The 16,245-nt window shown below is 44.6% G+C and overlaps 1 protein-coding gene across 1 annotated transcript in view; it reads left to right on the top strand.

Moving 5' to 3' along the window:
* Nucleotides 1-361: 361 nt before the first annotated feature.
* KCTD15 (potassium channel tetramerization domain containing 15) overlaps nt 362-16,245 on the top strand; it is a 41,419-nt gene continuing 25,535 nt past the window's right edge. Inside the window, exons 1-2 of the mRNA XM_018562886.1 lie at nt 362-577; nt 10,850-11,025. Of these exons, the coding sequence (XP_018418388.1) occupies nt 10,862-11,025 (164 nt within the window). The 5' untranslated portion in view covers nt 362-577; nt 10,850-10,861. The remainder of the gene's footprint in view (nt 578-10,849; nt 11,026-16,245) is intronic.

Genomic DNA, 16,245 nt, shown 5'->3' with positions numbered 1-16,245 from the left:
ATTTTGTGGCACAGCAATTGTAACACAGCGAGTCAAAGGATGTGAGAAACGTGCCCTGTGTTACTTATTTGGGAGCTGAAAATTTATGCCTAGCTGAAAGTGCCCGGGGAAATATTACATCAGACGAAATGACAATGATTAAAATCAGCTTTTTTTTTTTTCTCCCTCTCCTCTCCTCTCTCTCTCTCCTGCCTTCCCTTCGTTTGCCTGCCTCGTCTGCTGACAACGTGACAGTAGCCCGGTGATAGGCGAACCGTTATCCTTGGCACAGCTGCTGCTGGCACCGGGGCACCGTCAGAGGAAGAGAGGGGGGTGGGGGGGGAGCAGAGCCGGGCCAGTTAATTGGAGCTAATCCTTTGCCCTGGAGGCGTTTTGGGAGCCCAGAGCTAGGAGTGTGGACGGTGTGCTGTGCTCCTCCTCTTCCAGCACAGCTTCTGCCTGCTCTCTGCCCGGGTCTTGGGGGGGAGACAGCCTGAAGAAGGGGGCGCACAGGAGACAGGGGGCACTCTACCAGGGAAAGGACGCTGCACAAGAGGGCAAGAGCTGGAGGTGGAGAAAAGACCTGGCCAGGATCAAGGTAAGAGGGGAAGGGGGCAGCTCCATCCTGCTTGCTTGCTTCTGCAAAGTGACTTAGAAGTGAAGGAGAGGGGGCAAACCTGTGCCCAGCTCCTGCGTGTGCCCTTCCTGATGAGGGTGGCTTGGCACTGGGTGAAGTCGGGTATCATCTGCTGCTGCTGTAACATCCTTCCCTGATCCCAGGGGAGGAGGGAGGGTGGGCTCTGCTGCAGACTGTAGGGAAAGGGACCCCCTGAATGCTGCAGGGGTGACATCAGTGGCATTGTCTGATGCCCATGCCATCCTAGGCGGCGTGCACCCACAGCAAGCTGAGTGTAGAGCCTGCAGTGCCAGCCTGAACATACATTGTGTTCTTGCAGTCCTTTCTCTACACAAAGTGTGCTGGGGAGCTGTGCATGTACTCCTCCACTGAGGGTCTCTGTGTGGAAAGTGGATTTGGGAACAGTTGGGGGAATTGTCTGCTCACCGTTGTTTATTTCGGATGGGAGGACACAGTGGCTGGGTGCTGGGAGTTTATACACACTTCTAGTCATCCAAAACTTTCCTGCAAATCCTCATGGCTCTGCAGGAGTCACTGTGTGTCCAATGCTTGCCATTCGGAGGGTGGAAAGGGTGTAGGGGCATCTGATGGTTTTACCGTGGTCCTTGGATGGTTGGATGGATAGATACATATATATTCTTGTTTTTTTCTTGTTTTTTTTTTTTTTATTATTAAGGGCTCAACTGAAGTTTCTAATGACTAAAATTTACCTAATCTGGACAATTGTTTTATCACATATTGATGTTAATGTGTCATTCATTAGATATTTGTAGACAATACGTTACTAGGCAATTTACAAAAAAAAGAAAAAAGTGTGTATTTGATTCCTTTAGCCAGCCCTACAGAGCGGCATTCAGGGGTCTCCTGTGCTGGAATGAAACTTGTGCCCATTAGGTAAACTCCCCTTCTATATCCAGATATAATAGTGTACTGACTGGCACTGCATGTGTATGGGCATAGCTAACACCAACCAGAAATAGAATCACTCACTCATTCTCCATTTTGTGTGATTTTGCTAAACGGCAGTCAAATTAGGAGCTTTGCAGCCGTACATTCCGCAAGCGTGCTGGGTCACCCCTCATCCCAGGGTTCCTGAGATATCTCCTTTAGCTTCCTGAAAGTTTGCCTGGTAGCGTGGAGGTTAACTTGCCTTCATGGTCTCTGATTATAATATCCTTTGCAGGCGTGACATTTGCATAATGTAGCTGTACATCAACAAGCAGCCTTAGTTACCAAGGCCCCGAGCCATATGCAGAGGTGGGAAAAGCTCATACACCCAAAACTTCTTGCACCTTTTTAAGACCTCTATTTTTTTTTTAAGTAGAATGTGAATAGCTGATCCTTGTGTGTGTATATGAAACAAGGAGTATCCCTGTAGGCTTTTGTGCAGTGCAGGCAACACCCTGGAATATACTCTTCAGCATTCTCTGCTCCAGGCAAAGTGCCTAGGGCGGCCGGCTTGAATGAAGCGCTCAGTAAAAAAAAAAAAATTCTGCCATTCTGTTTACCTTTTATGGTTAAAATAACAGCTTAGCAGAGAGGCAACTTCACGGAGAAACGATTTTCTTCAAATCGACTCAGGCGGCAGGCGAGCTAGTTTAATCACCCCTAGAGAGCTGAACAACTGTGAGCACAATGGGACACAGAATCATTTTGTGTGTAAATGAGCATGGCATCCTGATTACTTCACTTTACATGGGCAAATAGCTTTTACAAGCAACATTTGTGCAGTTAGTCGTCAGAGGCAGGGGGAAGATAATCTGCCTTTTCAAAGAACTTGATGTGCTGTTCTGGAGGAAGGGGTGGAGGGGGGGAAGCAATGAAAAAAAAAAGACATTTCCCAGATAATTTGAAAGCCTGGCGGTATTGGTTTTGCCTACAGCAAAATAAGCCATCACCCAATACCCCCATGTAGCAAGGCCACCCTCCCCTTTTGTAGGCAATTAAAAGCATTGGTTCTTTGAAGAACACTGACTAGTATAATGGTTTTTAACCCTAGGTTATGGTAGCAAAGTTGTAATCACAGACCAAAGCCATGAGGAGTAGACCAAAGCCATGGGGCTACACTAAAGCCATGAGAACTGAACCAAAGCCTTGAGGTCTAGACCCCTGCCTTGAGAGCTAGACCAAAGCCTAGAGGGCTAGACCAAAGTCATCAGAACTGGACCAAAGCCATGAGGGGTAGACCAAAGCCTTGAGGGCTAGACCAAAGCCATGAGGGGTAGACCAAAGCCTTGGGGGCTAGACCAAAGCCTTGAGGGCTAGACCAAAGCCTTGAGGGCTAGACCAAAGCCATGAGGACAAGACCAAAGCCATGAGTGTAGACCAAAGCCTTGGGGGCTAGATCAAAGCCTTGAGGGCTAGACCAAAGCCTTGAGGGCTAGACCAAAGCCTTGAGGGCTAGACAAAAGCGTTGAGGGCTAGATCAAAGACTTGAGGGCTAGACCAATACCAGAAGCCACGTAGCCAGTACAACTACAAATTACAGCTAATGCAGAAGATTACTGGGCCTTTCTATAGTTGCCAATAGCAGCACCTGTCTGCTAAGTGCCCACCAGCTTGTGTACTGGACTGCCTTCTGTACTGTACATTAATCTGGCCACTGTGAAGGAGCAAAGGCAGAAACTATATCTAGCCTTTGTATAAGAGCTGGACAGGGTATGGCAGTGTAAACAATGTGGCAAGGTTGAAAGAGAAGTCAAGCGGGGTAAAAAAATTTGGAACTTGTTCCTTGCCAGTTCATAGATAACTGGTGACCCCCGCACAGCCCTGTATGTGTGTGTATATATATATATATATATATATTTACGTAGTAAGTGGAGTGGGAGGAACATTTTCGGGGATCTGTCATTTACAAGTGAACAGCAGACTCATGGGATCTGGTATTTTAGCTTTCGTATTAACATTGGTCTAACATATTTATGTGATGGCTTGAGTGGAACAGAGCACGTTGTACGAGGACGTACGCTGTGCTCAGAGAACAAGCATTTTTCCTCATCACAAGATGAAACTTTGTAAGGCTGGGTGACGGATGCATTTCTGTAGATATTTTTGAAAAAGATTACTTGACAGCCATCAATGGCCACAAATTCCAACCCAGCCCAATGTTTGTGCTCAAATTGCCAGAGCTGAAGTAAGAAAAGTAAATACGAATACTAAAATAAGTTGTGGAGAGGTCTCTGTGTCCTGCACCGTGTTAGAGTGTGGAAGGAGCTTTAATGACCACCTAAAAATGGCCAATGATACAGCGAAGATTAATCACATAGCCCTCTATAGGTGTATGATGATAGCGAGGGTCCACTTAATGGTTTCACTACCTGCACGCAGCTTTCTAAAATTGACAGCACAGAAAATTTCCACATCTCTTTTTTGGAAGGGGAATAGAAAGCATTAATCTACATATAACATATGAAGGCAGCGGAATAATTTATAGCGAGAGAGATTGGTCTGAAGTGTGATATACAGTGAAGTAGACTTTTCTTAGACTTAGGAAAATGACTTTAGCAAAACATTGGGGATCCAAAAACCGACTGACGGTGAAGGAGCGGATTGAAAAACTGAACTGCCTGATGCGTATGTAGGAACTGACAATCCCAACTATATGACCTCTACACACAATTCACATCCACCTGGGGACCTTGGATCCTCCTTTAGGATACTGCCCAATTCTAGAACTAGAACATCCCAAAACCTGCAGCTGATCTTTAAAGTGAGCAGCATAAGATAAAAGGAGGATTGCCTTTTGAAGGACATTTCTCAACCCCAATGTCACCACCACCCTCACTTTTCTTATCTTCTCTTTCTGTCCACTATTCACTCCTGTTCTATAGATTCTTCCCAGGACGAGCAGTCCCATACGTCACCCAAACATCGTGGGAAAACCTCATATTGTTCCCTTCTGAGAACATAACCCAGATATGTAGAATATGCTCTGAAGTTTACCAGGCTCACCGGGTTGATCATTCATGGTGTGTTTTATGTACCAAATCCATAGTCTGGAGGGTAAGATTTTTGTCCCTGTGGTCCATGACTCTGTCCTGAGCTTTTACTCTCCTTCTCTTTCTATATTTGTTCTATTATTGCACAGAAAATTCAAATAAATAATACATAGTCTCAAAAAAAAAAAAAATCTTTAAAAAGTGCTTCAGCAACATGCTGGGAGTTTGATGAACGGACACAATAATCATTGACATGTGGCTGTCAGGTTATTAAACTTTTAACAATCATTGATATATGTGTCGGGCATTCCATATGTATTGTGGCATCCCGCTGGTCTTACTTTCTACTGAAGTCACTCCGTCTATCCATTAAATAATAAATGGAACCATTAAAATGGAGCAATAAAAAAAAAAAAAATCAGTATAGTCCATAATTGATTATTATTACCTTTCACAAGTGAATTACGTTTGATTTACTGTTGCCTTTCCGCTCTACGTTCGCCGATAGCCAGCTCCAAGCATCCACTACTCTTTCGTCAAAGTACATTCTCATGTGTACTGACCGTTTCAGACTGTTCCCCTTACTAAAAAAAAAGCAAATCTTTCACCTATCAAGCAAGATCACATTGCTTTACAGCAGATGGAGACAATTCAGAATTGGCTTTTACTTTTTACATATGTGTTGCCATTGATGAGTAAAGAGCAGTGGAAAAGCAGCGTGCAATCGGGGGGACCTGGAGACTGTGAATGATTTGAAACAGTAAAATATTGCAGAGTGTATTCAGTATTACATTGTAGAATTAGTTTTACTCTACAAACTTGTCTCTTTTTTTTTTTTCTACCTATGTAACTATTGTTCTCATTGTCACATGAGTTTGTTGTAACTCATGTAAGATGAACGCAGACCCGACTCAGCAGAAACCTTATTAGTGAACTGCTGCATGACAAGTGCTCTTTCCTTCCTAATCACAATCCCTGCAGCTTTTTAATATTCCGCTTATTTTATAATATCCATTATTGGCTGGACACTTGGCTGCCTTATGTAACCGAATGCAAAGTTTGTTCTAGTCAAAGGAGCTTGCAGTCTACAAGATGTGTGTATAGTATAAGATCAGTAATAATATCCTATCATTGTAAAGATGAATGTACAGTGATACAATGAAACAGATGAAGGTATCCCAGCACAGCCTCTGTATCTGTTGTTATGCTGAATGCTGTGTGTATATTATCCGGGGTGCAGTAATGTGATGCAGAGTCCTTTAGGCACTTTCATTGTGTCTGCCTTCTCCATGTATTGTGTAACAGACTGTACCAAGTTTATAATACAGCCCAGCAGTGATTTCAGTCTGGGTGTGATATATACCGTCTAATAGACTGTACCACACACACACACGTCTGTTGCACTCTGGTAGTGAATATTAAGTTTGAGGATTTTATACAGCACAATACATTGTTGCTGCTCAGGGTAACTGACATCTTATGACGCATTTCAGGATCTTCTTTTATACTGCTTCTCTGATGGGTTGTTTTTTTTTGATACATTCCATTTTTTACAGTTGAAGTGAAGCTCACGGAGATCTCAGTGTTTCAGACCAAAACCACAATTAAATCACTTTTACTTTTTACATTCATGACGCTTTTGGAAGAGCGATCACCAGAGGAAAATAAACAATCCGGGCGCAATCTCTTTAAATCTCAGGTCCATAGACTCAGGAGCACTGCTGTGTGTCCGGACACGGAATGCGTTCATATGTCAGTCAGTAGTGGAATTATTATATTGTAACATTAATCAGGCTCAGCAGAAATCCCGATTCTTTAGAGGGTTGCTGTATGGCCAAGCACTCTTTTTCTGGGTGACAGATGTCATTTAAATCAGAACCTCATATAGGCTTTAGAAAGAGGTGAGACCTGTGACAAGCATGGAGGGGAAAGGCACATAGGCCAAACCCACCGGAACTTTGATGGCCAGATAGTAATGGAGAGAGATTAGAGGGAAATACCTGAACACTTAGAGAACTTCATAAGAACACACGGCTTGGCATGACAGACAGAGAATAATAGACTTACATACAGAGACAGACAGACACATATGGGATATATATATTGATAGATAGATAGATCGATAGATAGATAGGCAGGCAAACAGACAGACAGATAGATGAATAGATAGATAGATAGATAGATAGATAGATAGATAGATAGATAGATAGATAGATAGATAGATAGATATGGGATAGACGCCTTACCCACCATAGGATAGTCACTGGGACAAGTTTATTCCACAAGGAAATGTGCGTCGCTGATTGTCAGCAACTTTTCAATCTTCTGCAGAGTGATGTAAGGTGAAATCTAGTAATGTTGAGTTTTTTCACCGTTTCATCTTCATTTCTCTCCACATTACCCAATAAAAAGCCATAAAACTAGAGAATAAATATAATGGGGCAGAGGAGACAACCACACTGGGGCCCATATGGTCAGGGACCCAACATGTGCTGACATCAGAGGCTGTACTAAGAATAACAAGGGCTTAGAGTACGGCCTTTATGACTAAAGAGAACAGATGTGGCAACTCTGAGGTCTGCCTGGGTCCTCTCTCCTCTCCATAGAGACAAACATGATGCACGGCCGAGCCCGGCCGATGGTGGTGCCCAAGGCCGGTCAGATTGTTCATGCGTATCCGACTACCCTTACATGTCCATGGGTGGCCAAACTGTTATGGGAATCACAGCGATCTGCCTAGGACATCAGGCCAATATCATTTTGTACCGAATAAAGTTATATTTTTGTTCCCCATGGTCCCTGTGTGTGTTATAAAGTAGTCTCCGCTCCAAGCTCACTCCCGGGATGGACTACAACCTCATGTTTAGTTTACTCATTTGTATGGAGATTGTAGTCCATCCCGGGAGTGAGCTTGGAGCGGTGGTTACTTTACAACACACACAAGGACCATGGGGAACAAACGTAGCCACCCTCCAGAAGGAAGGACAGTGTCAGCACCAATTCAGAGATGATTGGAGGATCTACAGCCGAGTGATACACTATAGATAGGCAGGCAAACAGACAGACAGATAGATGAATAGATAGATAGATAGATAGATAGATAGATAGATAGATAGATAGATAGATAGATAGATAGATAGATATGGGATAGACGCCTTACCCACCATAGGATAGTCACTGGGACAAGTTTATTCCACAAGGAAATGTGCGTCGCTGATTGTCAGCAACTTTTCAATCTTCTGCAGAGTGATGTAAGGTGAAATCTAGTAATGTTGAGTTTTTTCACCGTTTCATCTTCATTTCTCTCCACATTACCCAATAAAAAGCCATAAAACTAGAGAATAAATATAATGGGGCAGAGGAGACAACCACACTGGGGCCCATATGGTCAGGGACCCAACATGTGCTGACATCAGAGGCTGTACTAAGAATAACAAGGGCTTAGAGTACGGCCTTTATGACTAAAGAGAACAGATGTGGCAACTCTGAGGTCTGCCTGGGTCCTCTCTCCTCTCCATAGAGACAAACATGATGCACGGCCGAGCCCGGCCGATGGTGGTGCCCAAGGCCGGTCAGATTGTTCATGCGTATCCGACTACCCTTACATGTCCATGGGTGGCCAAACTGTTATGGGAATCACAGCGATCTGCCTAGGACATCAGGCCAATATCATTTTGTACCGAATAAAGTTATATTTTTGTTCCCCATGGTCCCTGTGTGTGTTATAAAGTAGTCTCCGCTCCAAGCTCACTCCCGGGATGGACTACAACCTCATGTTTAGTTTACTCATTTGTATGGAGATTGTAGTCCATCCCGGGAGTGAGCTTGGAGCGGTGGTTACTTTACAACACACACAAGGACCATGGGGAACAAACGTAGCCACCCTCCAGAAGGAAGGACAGTGTCAGCACCAATTCAGAGATGATTGGAGGATCTACAGCCGAGTGATACACAAATAAGATACATTGTTGTTCAGAGTTCAGGGACCGGAATGTATTTGTAAGATTTAACTCCGGAGTTTAGGGTCACTCTAAATAAGTCCATCTTGCTGCGCTCCATACCGGATTCCGTAGATAACCTGTGAACACAGGTGGGTGCTTCTAGTGACCACGGATGGCACCGTGATACGTACACAGTTTCAAAGAATGTCACCAGCACACCGTGCTTACATGTGATTAGCAAAAGTCCATTTAATGGTAATATAATACAGTTGTAATTGAATGGCGTTATATTGTCATTAAATGGACTTTTGCTAATCACGTTTAAGCACGGTGTGCTGGTGTCACTTTAAAGTCCATCTAATACTACCCTGTCCACCAAGTGACAACGCTGCAGTGATATTACTGCAGAATGAGCAACGTTACCACCTTGCGGAAGGAAGTTGAAAATGAACAGATCTACTGGCAAGATCTAATACTAGTGAAACTATGTTACAGGGGGACTTCAATAAACAAAAAATACTTCTGTGTGATTACTATTAGGGATGGACAGATACCAAGTACAAGGACAGTGGTGGAGCGCCAGGGCCCAGTCACAGCTGCAAGTCCTCGTGAAAACACCCAAGTATCGGCTCTGGTATCTGTGCATCCCTAATTACTATCAACAGACTGTATAATATATGTAGTTTTCTTTGTTTGACCCTAGCTCTACTTGAAGGACTGCCTGGGGGGGTGGGGAGGGAGGGGCAAAGCTTTTCTTTTGTATGGGAAATTAGGAAGTCTCAGTTTAAAAGTTTCCAAAAAATCCAATGTCATCTATCATCTATCTATCTATCTATCTATCTATCTATCTATCTATCTGTCTGTCTGTCTGTCTGTCTGTCTGTCTGTCTATCTATCTATCTATCTATCTATCTATCTATCTATCCATCCATCCATCCATCCATCCATCCATCCATCCATCCATCCATCTCTCATCTCCCATCTATATCTATCATCCATCTCTCTCTCTCTATCCATCCATCCATCATCCATCTATCCTTTTCTATCTATCTATCTATCTATCTATCTATCTATCTATCTATCTATCTATCTATCTATCTATCTATCTATCTTCCGTCTGTCTGTCTATAGTAAACTCCCCGTTATCCGGCATCCACAGGGATCGGTTGATTCCGTATAAATGTAGTTTCTGTTTGCTTGACAGTTACTATTAAAAATAGGTCTAACTCATGCCATACCCCCATACTATACCCCTTACTACACCCCCATACTACACCTCCAATACTATACCCCCATACTATACTATAACATAAACTCTGTATTGACTTCATATTACTATTGAAATGTAGTAATCAATAGCAAAAAGACGCTCTTAAATCAAATTAAAACAACTAGGCACGCAATTGTTTCCAGGAAAATACATGCCGCAGATCAACGGGTACACAGCAGGATTTTTTTTCTTCTTCTGGTTAGACGAGAGTTCTGGTTAGTTGAATACCGGATAACAGAGAGTTTACTGTATCTGGAAACGAAAAGGGTTAACACCGTCGTCCTGCTTTACAAAAGGTCCTAGGTAACTTGTACTTTGTACTTAAAAAATGGGCGGCTGGTAGCAATTTAGATGTTTTTTTTCAGGCGCATTTCAAAGGGCGAGTGGAAATCTTGGGCATCCTTAATGTTAATCTATGCCAATTGGCGCTGGCAGGTAGATTGATGTCAGATTGTTCCCGCTTATTAGGCTTCTTTAATGGCTCCCCTCTTCTATCCATTAAAAGAAAGAATGGTAACATCTGTATTGTTTTCTTTTTTTTTTTTTTGTTCTTTGTGCACAGGCAGGAAAAAAAAAAAAAAACACAGAATTGCTACAGTAGGTAATCTGATGTGTAAGAAATAAACGCCTGAAGTATGGAGGAAGTCACTAATTTAGAGGTGTCTTGTTATTGAGACGCACTTGCAAAAAAAAAAAAAACCCTGAATCTCAATTCGCAAATTGGCTCCACGTTTGTCGGGGGATATTTCACATCTAACACGTAAGCCCACGACCTTTAATTAGAAATTTTGCAGTTTGTTTTGTGGCCCCTGGAGGCTGACACCTTGAAAAAAAAACAAAAAAAACTGTTCCTGGTTTTCGCCTCGCTAATAAGCATATTCCTCCTTCCCTCTGGTACTCCAAAGAAAACGATGCAAAAGGCGTTTAATTGCGGCGGTGGCAATAATTTGTAAAGAAGAGGGGGGTGGGGTGGGGGGGTTGTATTATCAGAAGGAGGTGAAGGAGATCTGATTGAATCTGTGATCACTCTGCCCTGGTTGTAATGAAGGATTGTCTTTTTTTTTTCTTTTCTTTTTTTGATCAGGAGGAAGGCAGCATGTCCCGTCTTTCTCTAACGCGTTCGCCGGTCTCCCCGTTGGCATCGCAAGGAATTCCTCTCCCTGCCCAGCTCACCAAATCCAACGCTCCCGTCCACATCGACGTCGGCGGGCATATGTACACCAGCAGCCTGGCTACCCTGACCAAGTACCCGGACTCCAGGTAAGAGACACTTTCCTTACTTTCATGCCGCTGTTGTGCGTAGGACGACCGCCCCTGCGTCCTTCTTTTCCACGCCGGACTCTCATTGGTACGGATTTTCATTGCGCTGAACCAGCCTGGAGATTTTGGAGTTCTAGAGTGTTGGTGGGAGATTAGGACTCACAGGTTTTTGGGGCGAGTGCAATGCGCAGAGCAAACGACCAATTCGATTTCAACTTTTCCTTACGTCCAAGACATCAACGAAAGGACGATGAATCCATAAATGCGTTGCCTTATTATATTCACTTTGCTCTGCGGACGGTGTATCAGAAAGAATTGTTGTCTTTTTTTTACATAAAATTCATTTTTTACATCTCAGAGTTGTCGTTTCTCCTCCAATCACTTCCTGTCTACAGGCACTCGCTCTAAAGTTCCGATCTGGCTTCCTGATGGTGACAACAGTGGACAACACCTGTGCAATGTGTGTTGGCGTGGTCACTTGTAGTCTCTACCAGGGGGGGCAAGTGACACGGTGACAACTAGGGTTGCCACCTTTTCTTCAAGCGTAACCCGAACACTCTAGCGACGCGCAGATATTTTTTGGGGGGAGAATGAGTGGTGGCTTATTCATATGTATATATCACAGTTGAGACCATTTTCAATAGGAGACCAGTAGCCCCTCTCTTAATTTTGGTTGCCACCGTCTGCCTGACATCTTGTGTCCGGGTTCCTGCTGCCATGAAACCCGGACACAGCATTCAAAACCCGGACTGTCCGGATGAATCCTGGACAGGTGGCAACCCTAGTGACAACACATTATCTGTTTTGCCTGAGGAAGGGACTTTGCTGTTCCGAAACGTCGCTTTGATGATGTGACACCTGTGAAGTCAATAAACATTGACTTTTCTACATGCTGGAGTGCTTGTGACCATTTTTTGTATCTTTCGGACTTATTTTACGGAGGCATCCGCGGTCATTTCATCACCCACCCTACAATTAGGTTTTTTTTATCCGGTCAGGAGTGTGATGTTTTTTGAAGGGTGACAACACAGGAGCACCACTGGGAGATTGTTGTCACCCTGTAACAGTAAAAGCATGAACAAGGCCCCTTATGGCAGGATAACCATTTTTTTTAGCTGCAAATATATAAAAAAAGATTGAAGTCTTTAGATATCACATTACCATGTTATAGCTTATATGATATTTTAGTTATTGTGATTAGATCTGTGTGTGTGCTCAATCTAGTCCTCCTATCCTGCCTACCTTTGTCTAAAGCTGAGCTTTGATTGGATAGTTTTATTGCAATTATCCTCAGCTTGCTGTAGAGTCGGGGTAGGCAACTCCAGCTGTAATGGAACTACATCCATGGACTTTGACTCCCAGAGGCAGAGCATGCTGGGATTTGTAGTCTTGCCACAGTTGCAGTTTGCTTATCCCTGCTGTAGACTCTTCATACAGCTTTCCTGCAGTGACTGGGTCAGATATGTGATGGTGCACTCTGTTTGTAGACTAACATGGGAGGAAATGGGTGACAACGCCTCAGCCGAAATGAGTAAGCGTGGTCACCCTAGGAAAGGAAGTACCTGTGACCAGGGCCGGATTTACTCTTCTCTGCTGCCACAAGGCCAGTTTCCTAGATGCGCCCCCCTGTACGCAGGCTGCATACAAGTGATCTCGTCGACATCACCGAGATCACTTGTACAAAACAAGCGGCGGCTTCACCGCTGTACATTTAGTCCTGCTTGTCTCCGCCCGTCTTGTAGTTTACTGTAGTGGGTGGAGCTGGATGGGCCCCTCCCACAGCTCTGCTCTCTGCGCAGGCTATGTACAGCACAGTGATGATGTCACTGCTGCTTTCACAAGGTATTATCCAGGTTTGCAGAGGCATTTGATGCTCACAAAGTCAATTTATATCCTTTGTATCTATAGAGGAATATATGTGGATGAAAGTTTTTGTGCCCGGAGTTCAGCTTTAAACCCGTAGAAGTTAGGGTTGCCACCTTTTCTTCAAGCGAAACCCGAACTCTCAAGCGACGCGCGGACATTTTTTTGGGAGAATGAGTGGGGGCTTATTCATATGTAAATAGCGCTGCCCATTCCTATGTAAATATCACAGTTGAGACTATTTTCAGTGGGGGCCGGTGGGCCCTATCTTAATTTTGGTTGCCCCTGTCTGCCTGACATCTTGTGTCCGGGTTTCAGCTGCCATGAAACCCGGACACAGCATTCAAAGCCCGAACTGTCCGGGTGAATCCTGGACTGGTGGCAACCCTAGTAGAAGTTTTAATTTAATATTTTCCATTAGTTCAATGCTGCCAATCAGCAGAGTTCTGTATGATGGCAGCGCAGGCGGGACATTGGCTTTGCCGTGTTTTGCCAGTCGCATCTGACAGGCCTCTGCCCTGACTTATAAATACACAGGTTGTGACCCGGTGTAATAAGCTTCTAGAACAACAAGTTAACGTGTAACCAGCTCTTCACATTCAGCAAGGTCACCCGGAGTCTGGGGACGGAGGCCGCTGTTTATCCGTTGTCCTTTCATTTTACCCCAAAGAGGGGAAAGAAAAGAATGGCAGCCCTCGGTCGAAGGGGAGTCCAGTGTATGGGACATGATTTGGCTATAAGGGATGTGTTTGTAACATTGTAATTAGGAACATGCTCGCTTCCCCAAGTTCCCAGATGTTTGGCTTCAAGTCCCAATATTAAAGGTCTATTTACCATGCAGCAAGAGTCTACCAGCCCGGCTTCTCGGGTTCCTTGTAAAGGACGGTTAAAAACTTAAAACACGGAGCCATAAAAATGAGTTATTTATGGCGGTTTCTATGCAAAGTTGCTATTTAAGTTTTGTGTGGTAGCTGGCAAGTTGATGCGCCAGCTGCTTACATCTGGAAGAGTCGATGTTGGTGTTTGTTCCCCACAGCTGTTTGTTTTCAGCTGGTGGCGTGGAAGTGGTGATGGCGTGCAGCGTTTTGACACAGGGCTGGCTGCTCCTCCAAACCAAAAGGCTTCCAAGGCCATTTTGGACGGATACAGGTGAAGGAATGAAGGACTTGTTCATCACACCGGAGTGTTGATGCCCAAATTAAGTTTATTCCACTTGAAAGTTTAAAGGCATGCTTCACCTTTCAGATAATGGTCCATGGTACAACCATATTTAGGGTCCAACGTGAAATATGGTGGCATTTCCCAACCCTCATACCACCCACCCTCTCCACTTACCAAAATTGGTGTATTCCTCTCCCTTCAGCATCCTATATTTTTTTTTTACTTTTGTGCTCGTGCATCCAGCACTGTGTAAACTTGACCTAAACATGGCCAAAAGTATTTCCCACTCCTCTAAATGACTGAGGTGATTCCAGTGAAGTGTGCTGTTAATACTACAACATACAAAGACACTGTAGACAATTGTGCTCCATTCTTGTGGTCACAGTTCGGTGAAGGCCCTTTTTTGTTCCACCATGACTGTCCCCCTGTGTACAGAGCCAGCTCCATATAGACATGGTTGGACCAGTTTGGTAAAGACCCTTTTCTGTTCCACCATGACTGTCCCCTGTGTACAAAGCCAGCTCCATAAATACATGGTTTGAGCAGTTTGGTGAAGACCCCTCTCTGTTCCACCATGACAGCCCCCTGGGTACAGAGCCAGCTCCATAAAGACATGGTTGGACCAGTTTTCTGAAGACCCTTTTCCGTTCCACCATGACTGCCACCTGTGTGCAAAGTCAGCTCCATAAAGACATGGTTGGACCAGCAGGCCCGGCGCTACCGCAAGGCAAGTCAGGCGGCCGCCTGAGGGTGCTGCAGGGTGAGGGCGGAAAAAACAGGGCATGTTGACAAGTACTTGTACTTGTCAAAATGCCCCGATGCTTGCGCTATGTTTTGTTTTTTTTTCTTCACTTACCTTCGGTGCGGGAGAGCAGCGGCGAGTCAGCGCTGGTCCGGTGGGAGGAGCTCCAGGTGGGGGTCCTAATTTAGCTGGCTGGCGACTGCCAGAGGTGCCGCGCGTGTCGAGATCCTCTGGCATCCTCCGGGGGTTGGTTGTGGGGTGGGGGGGCGCAAAAATTCAACTTTGCCTGTGTTGGCAAAAATCCTAGCACCGGCCCTGTGGACCAGTTTGGCATAGAGGAACTTGAGTGTCCTGCACAGAGCCCTGACCTCAACCCTACTGAACACCTTTGGGATGACCTGGAACGCTGATCGTGAGCCAGGTCTTTTTTAATCCAACATCAGCACCTGACCTCACAAATGGGACAAATTCCAACAGACACCACCCAAAATCTTGTGGAAGCCTTCCCAGAAAAATGAAGGCCAAAAAGAAGAGCCAACTCCATCCTAATGCCCATGGCTTTGGAATGGGATGTCCGATAAGCTCATAGGTGTGTGATGAAAAGGGCACAGAGCCTTGATCTCGACCCTACTGAGAACCTTTGGGATAAATTGGAACACTTATTATGAGCCTGGTCTTCTCATCCAACATCAGTACCTGACCTCACAAATGGGACAAATCCCCACAGACACCCTCCAAAATCCTGTGGAAGCCTTCCCAGAAGAGGAGTCCACCATACAATGCATCAGTGAGCAGTTTGAGTTCATTTCTTCAGCTTACTAACTAACTAACTAACCAATCATTTTTAATTGTTTAACCAATATTTGCCTTGTTGCTATAGGCAGCACCTACCACTCCTATGTATCAGGTTTTAGGAGTTCCCTTGCTGTATCTGCCACATCTAATTATTATTATTATTATTGCTGTGCATGTATCTGAGTGTCACTGAGCTGAACAAGGCAGGGCAACCATTCTTGCACGCTCTCAGGGGAGGGACTGAAACCAGTTTTCTGCATGAATTGATGATGCGCTTCTAATTACAGGTACTGTGTTCATAACTTTGACCTGTAATTAAGCTGATGGAGCGTTACAAGCTCCTCTGGAAGTTCTGATCATACCTTGTATGTCTGAAAACATGGAGTTGCCTATTTTCAACTCACTTGTATTCATAGGGAAAGTACAGAGCAGGGGTGGGCAAACCATGGCCCTTCAGCTGTTGTGGAACTACAAATCCCATGAGGCATTGAAAGATTCTCACAGCCACAGGCATGACTCCTAGAGAGAGAAGCATGGTGGGATTAGTAGTTTCACCACAGCTGGAGGGCCAAAGTTTGCCCACCCCTGGTGTAGAGAAATGCACACTGGCCTGTGCCTACAAACATGATGCAAAGGGTAATTGCATTGGGGGAGAGGGG

The sequence above is a fragment of the Nanorana parkeri genome, unplaced genomic scaffold, assembly GCF_000935625.1.
Source record: "Nanorana parkeri isolate BGI_ZX_2015 unplaced genomic scaffold, ASM93562v1 scaffold609, whole genome shotgun sequence".
Taxonomy (NCBI): Eukaryota; Metazoa; Chordata; class Amphibia; order Anura; family Dicroglossidae; genus Nanorana; species Nanorana parkeri.
Note: the sequence above shows the minus strand (reverse complement) of the source record. Positions and strands in the feature narration are given on the sequence as shown.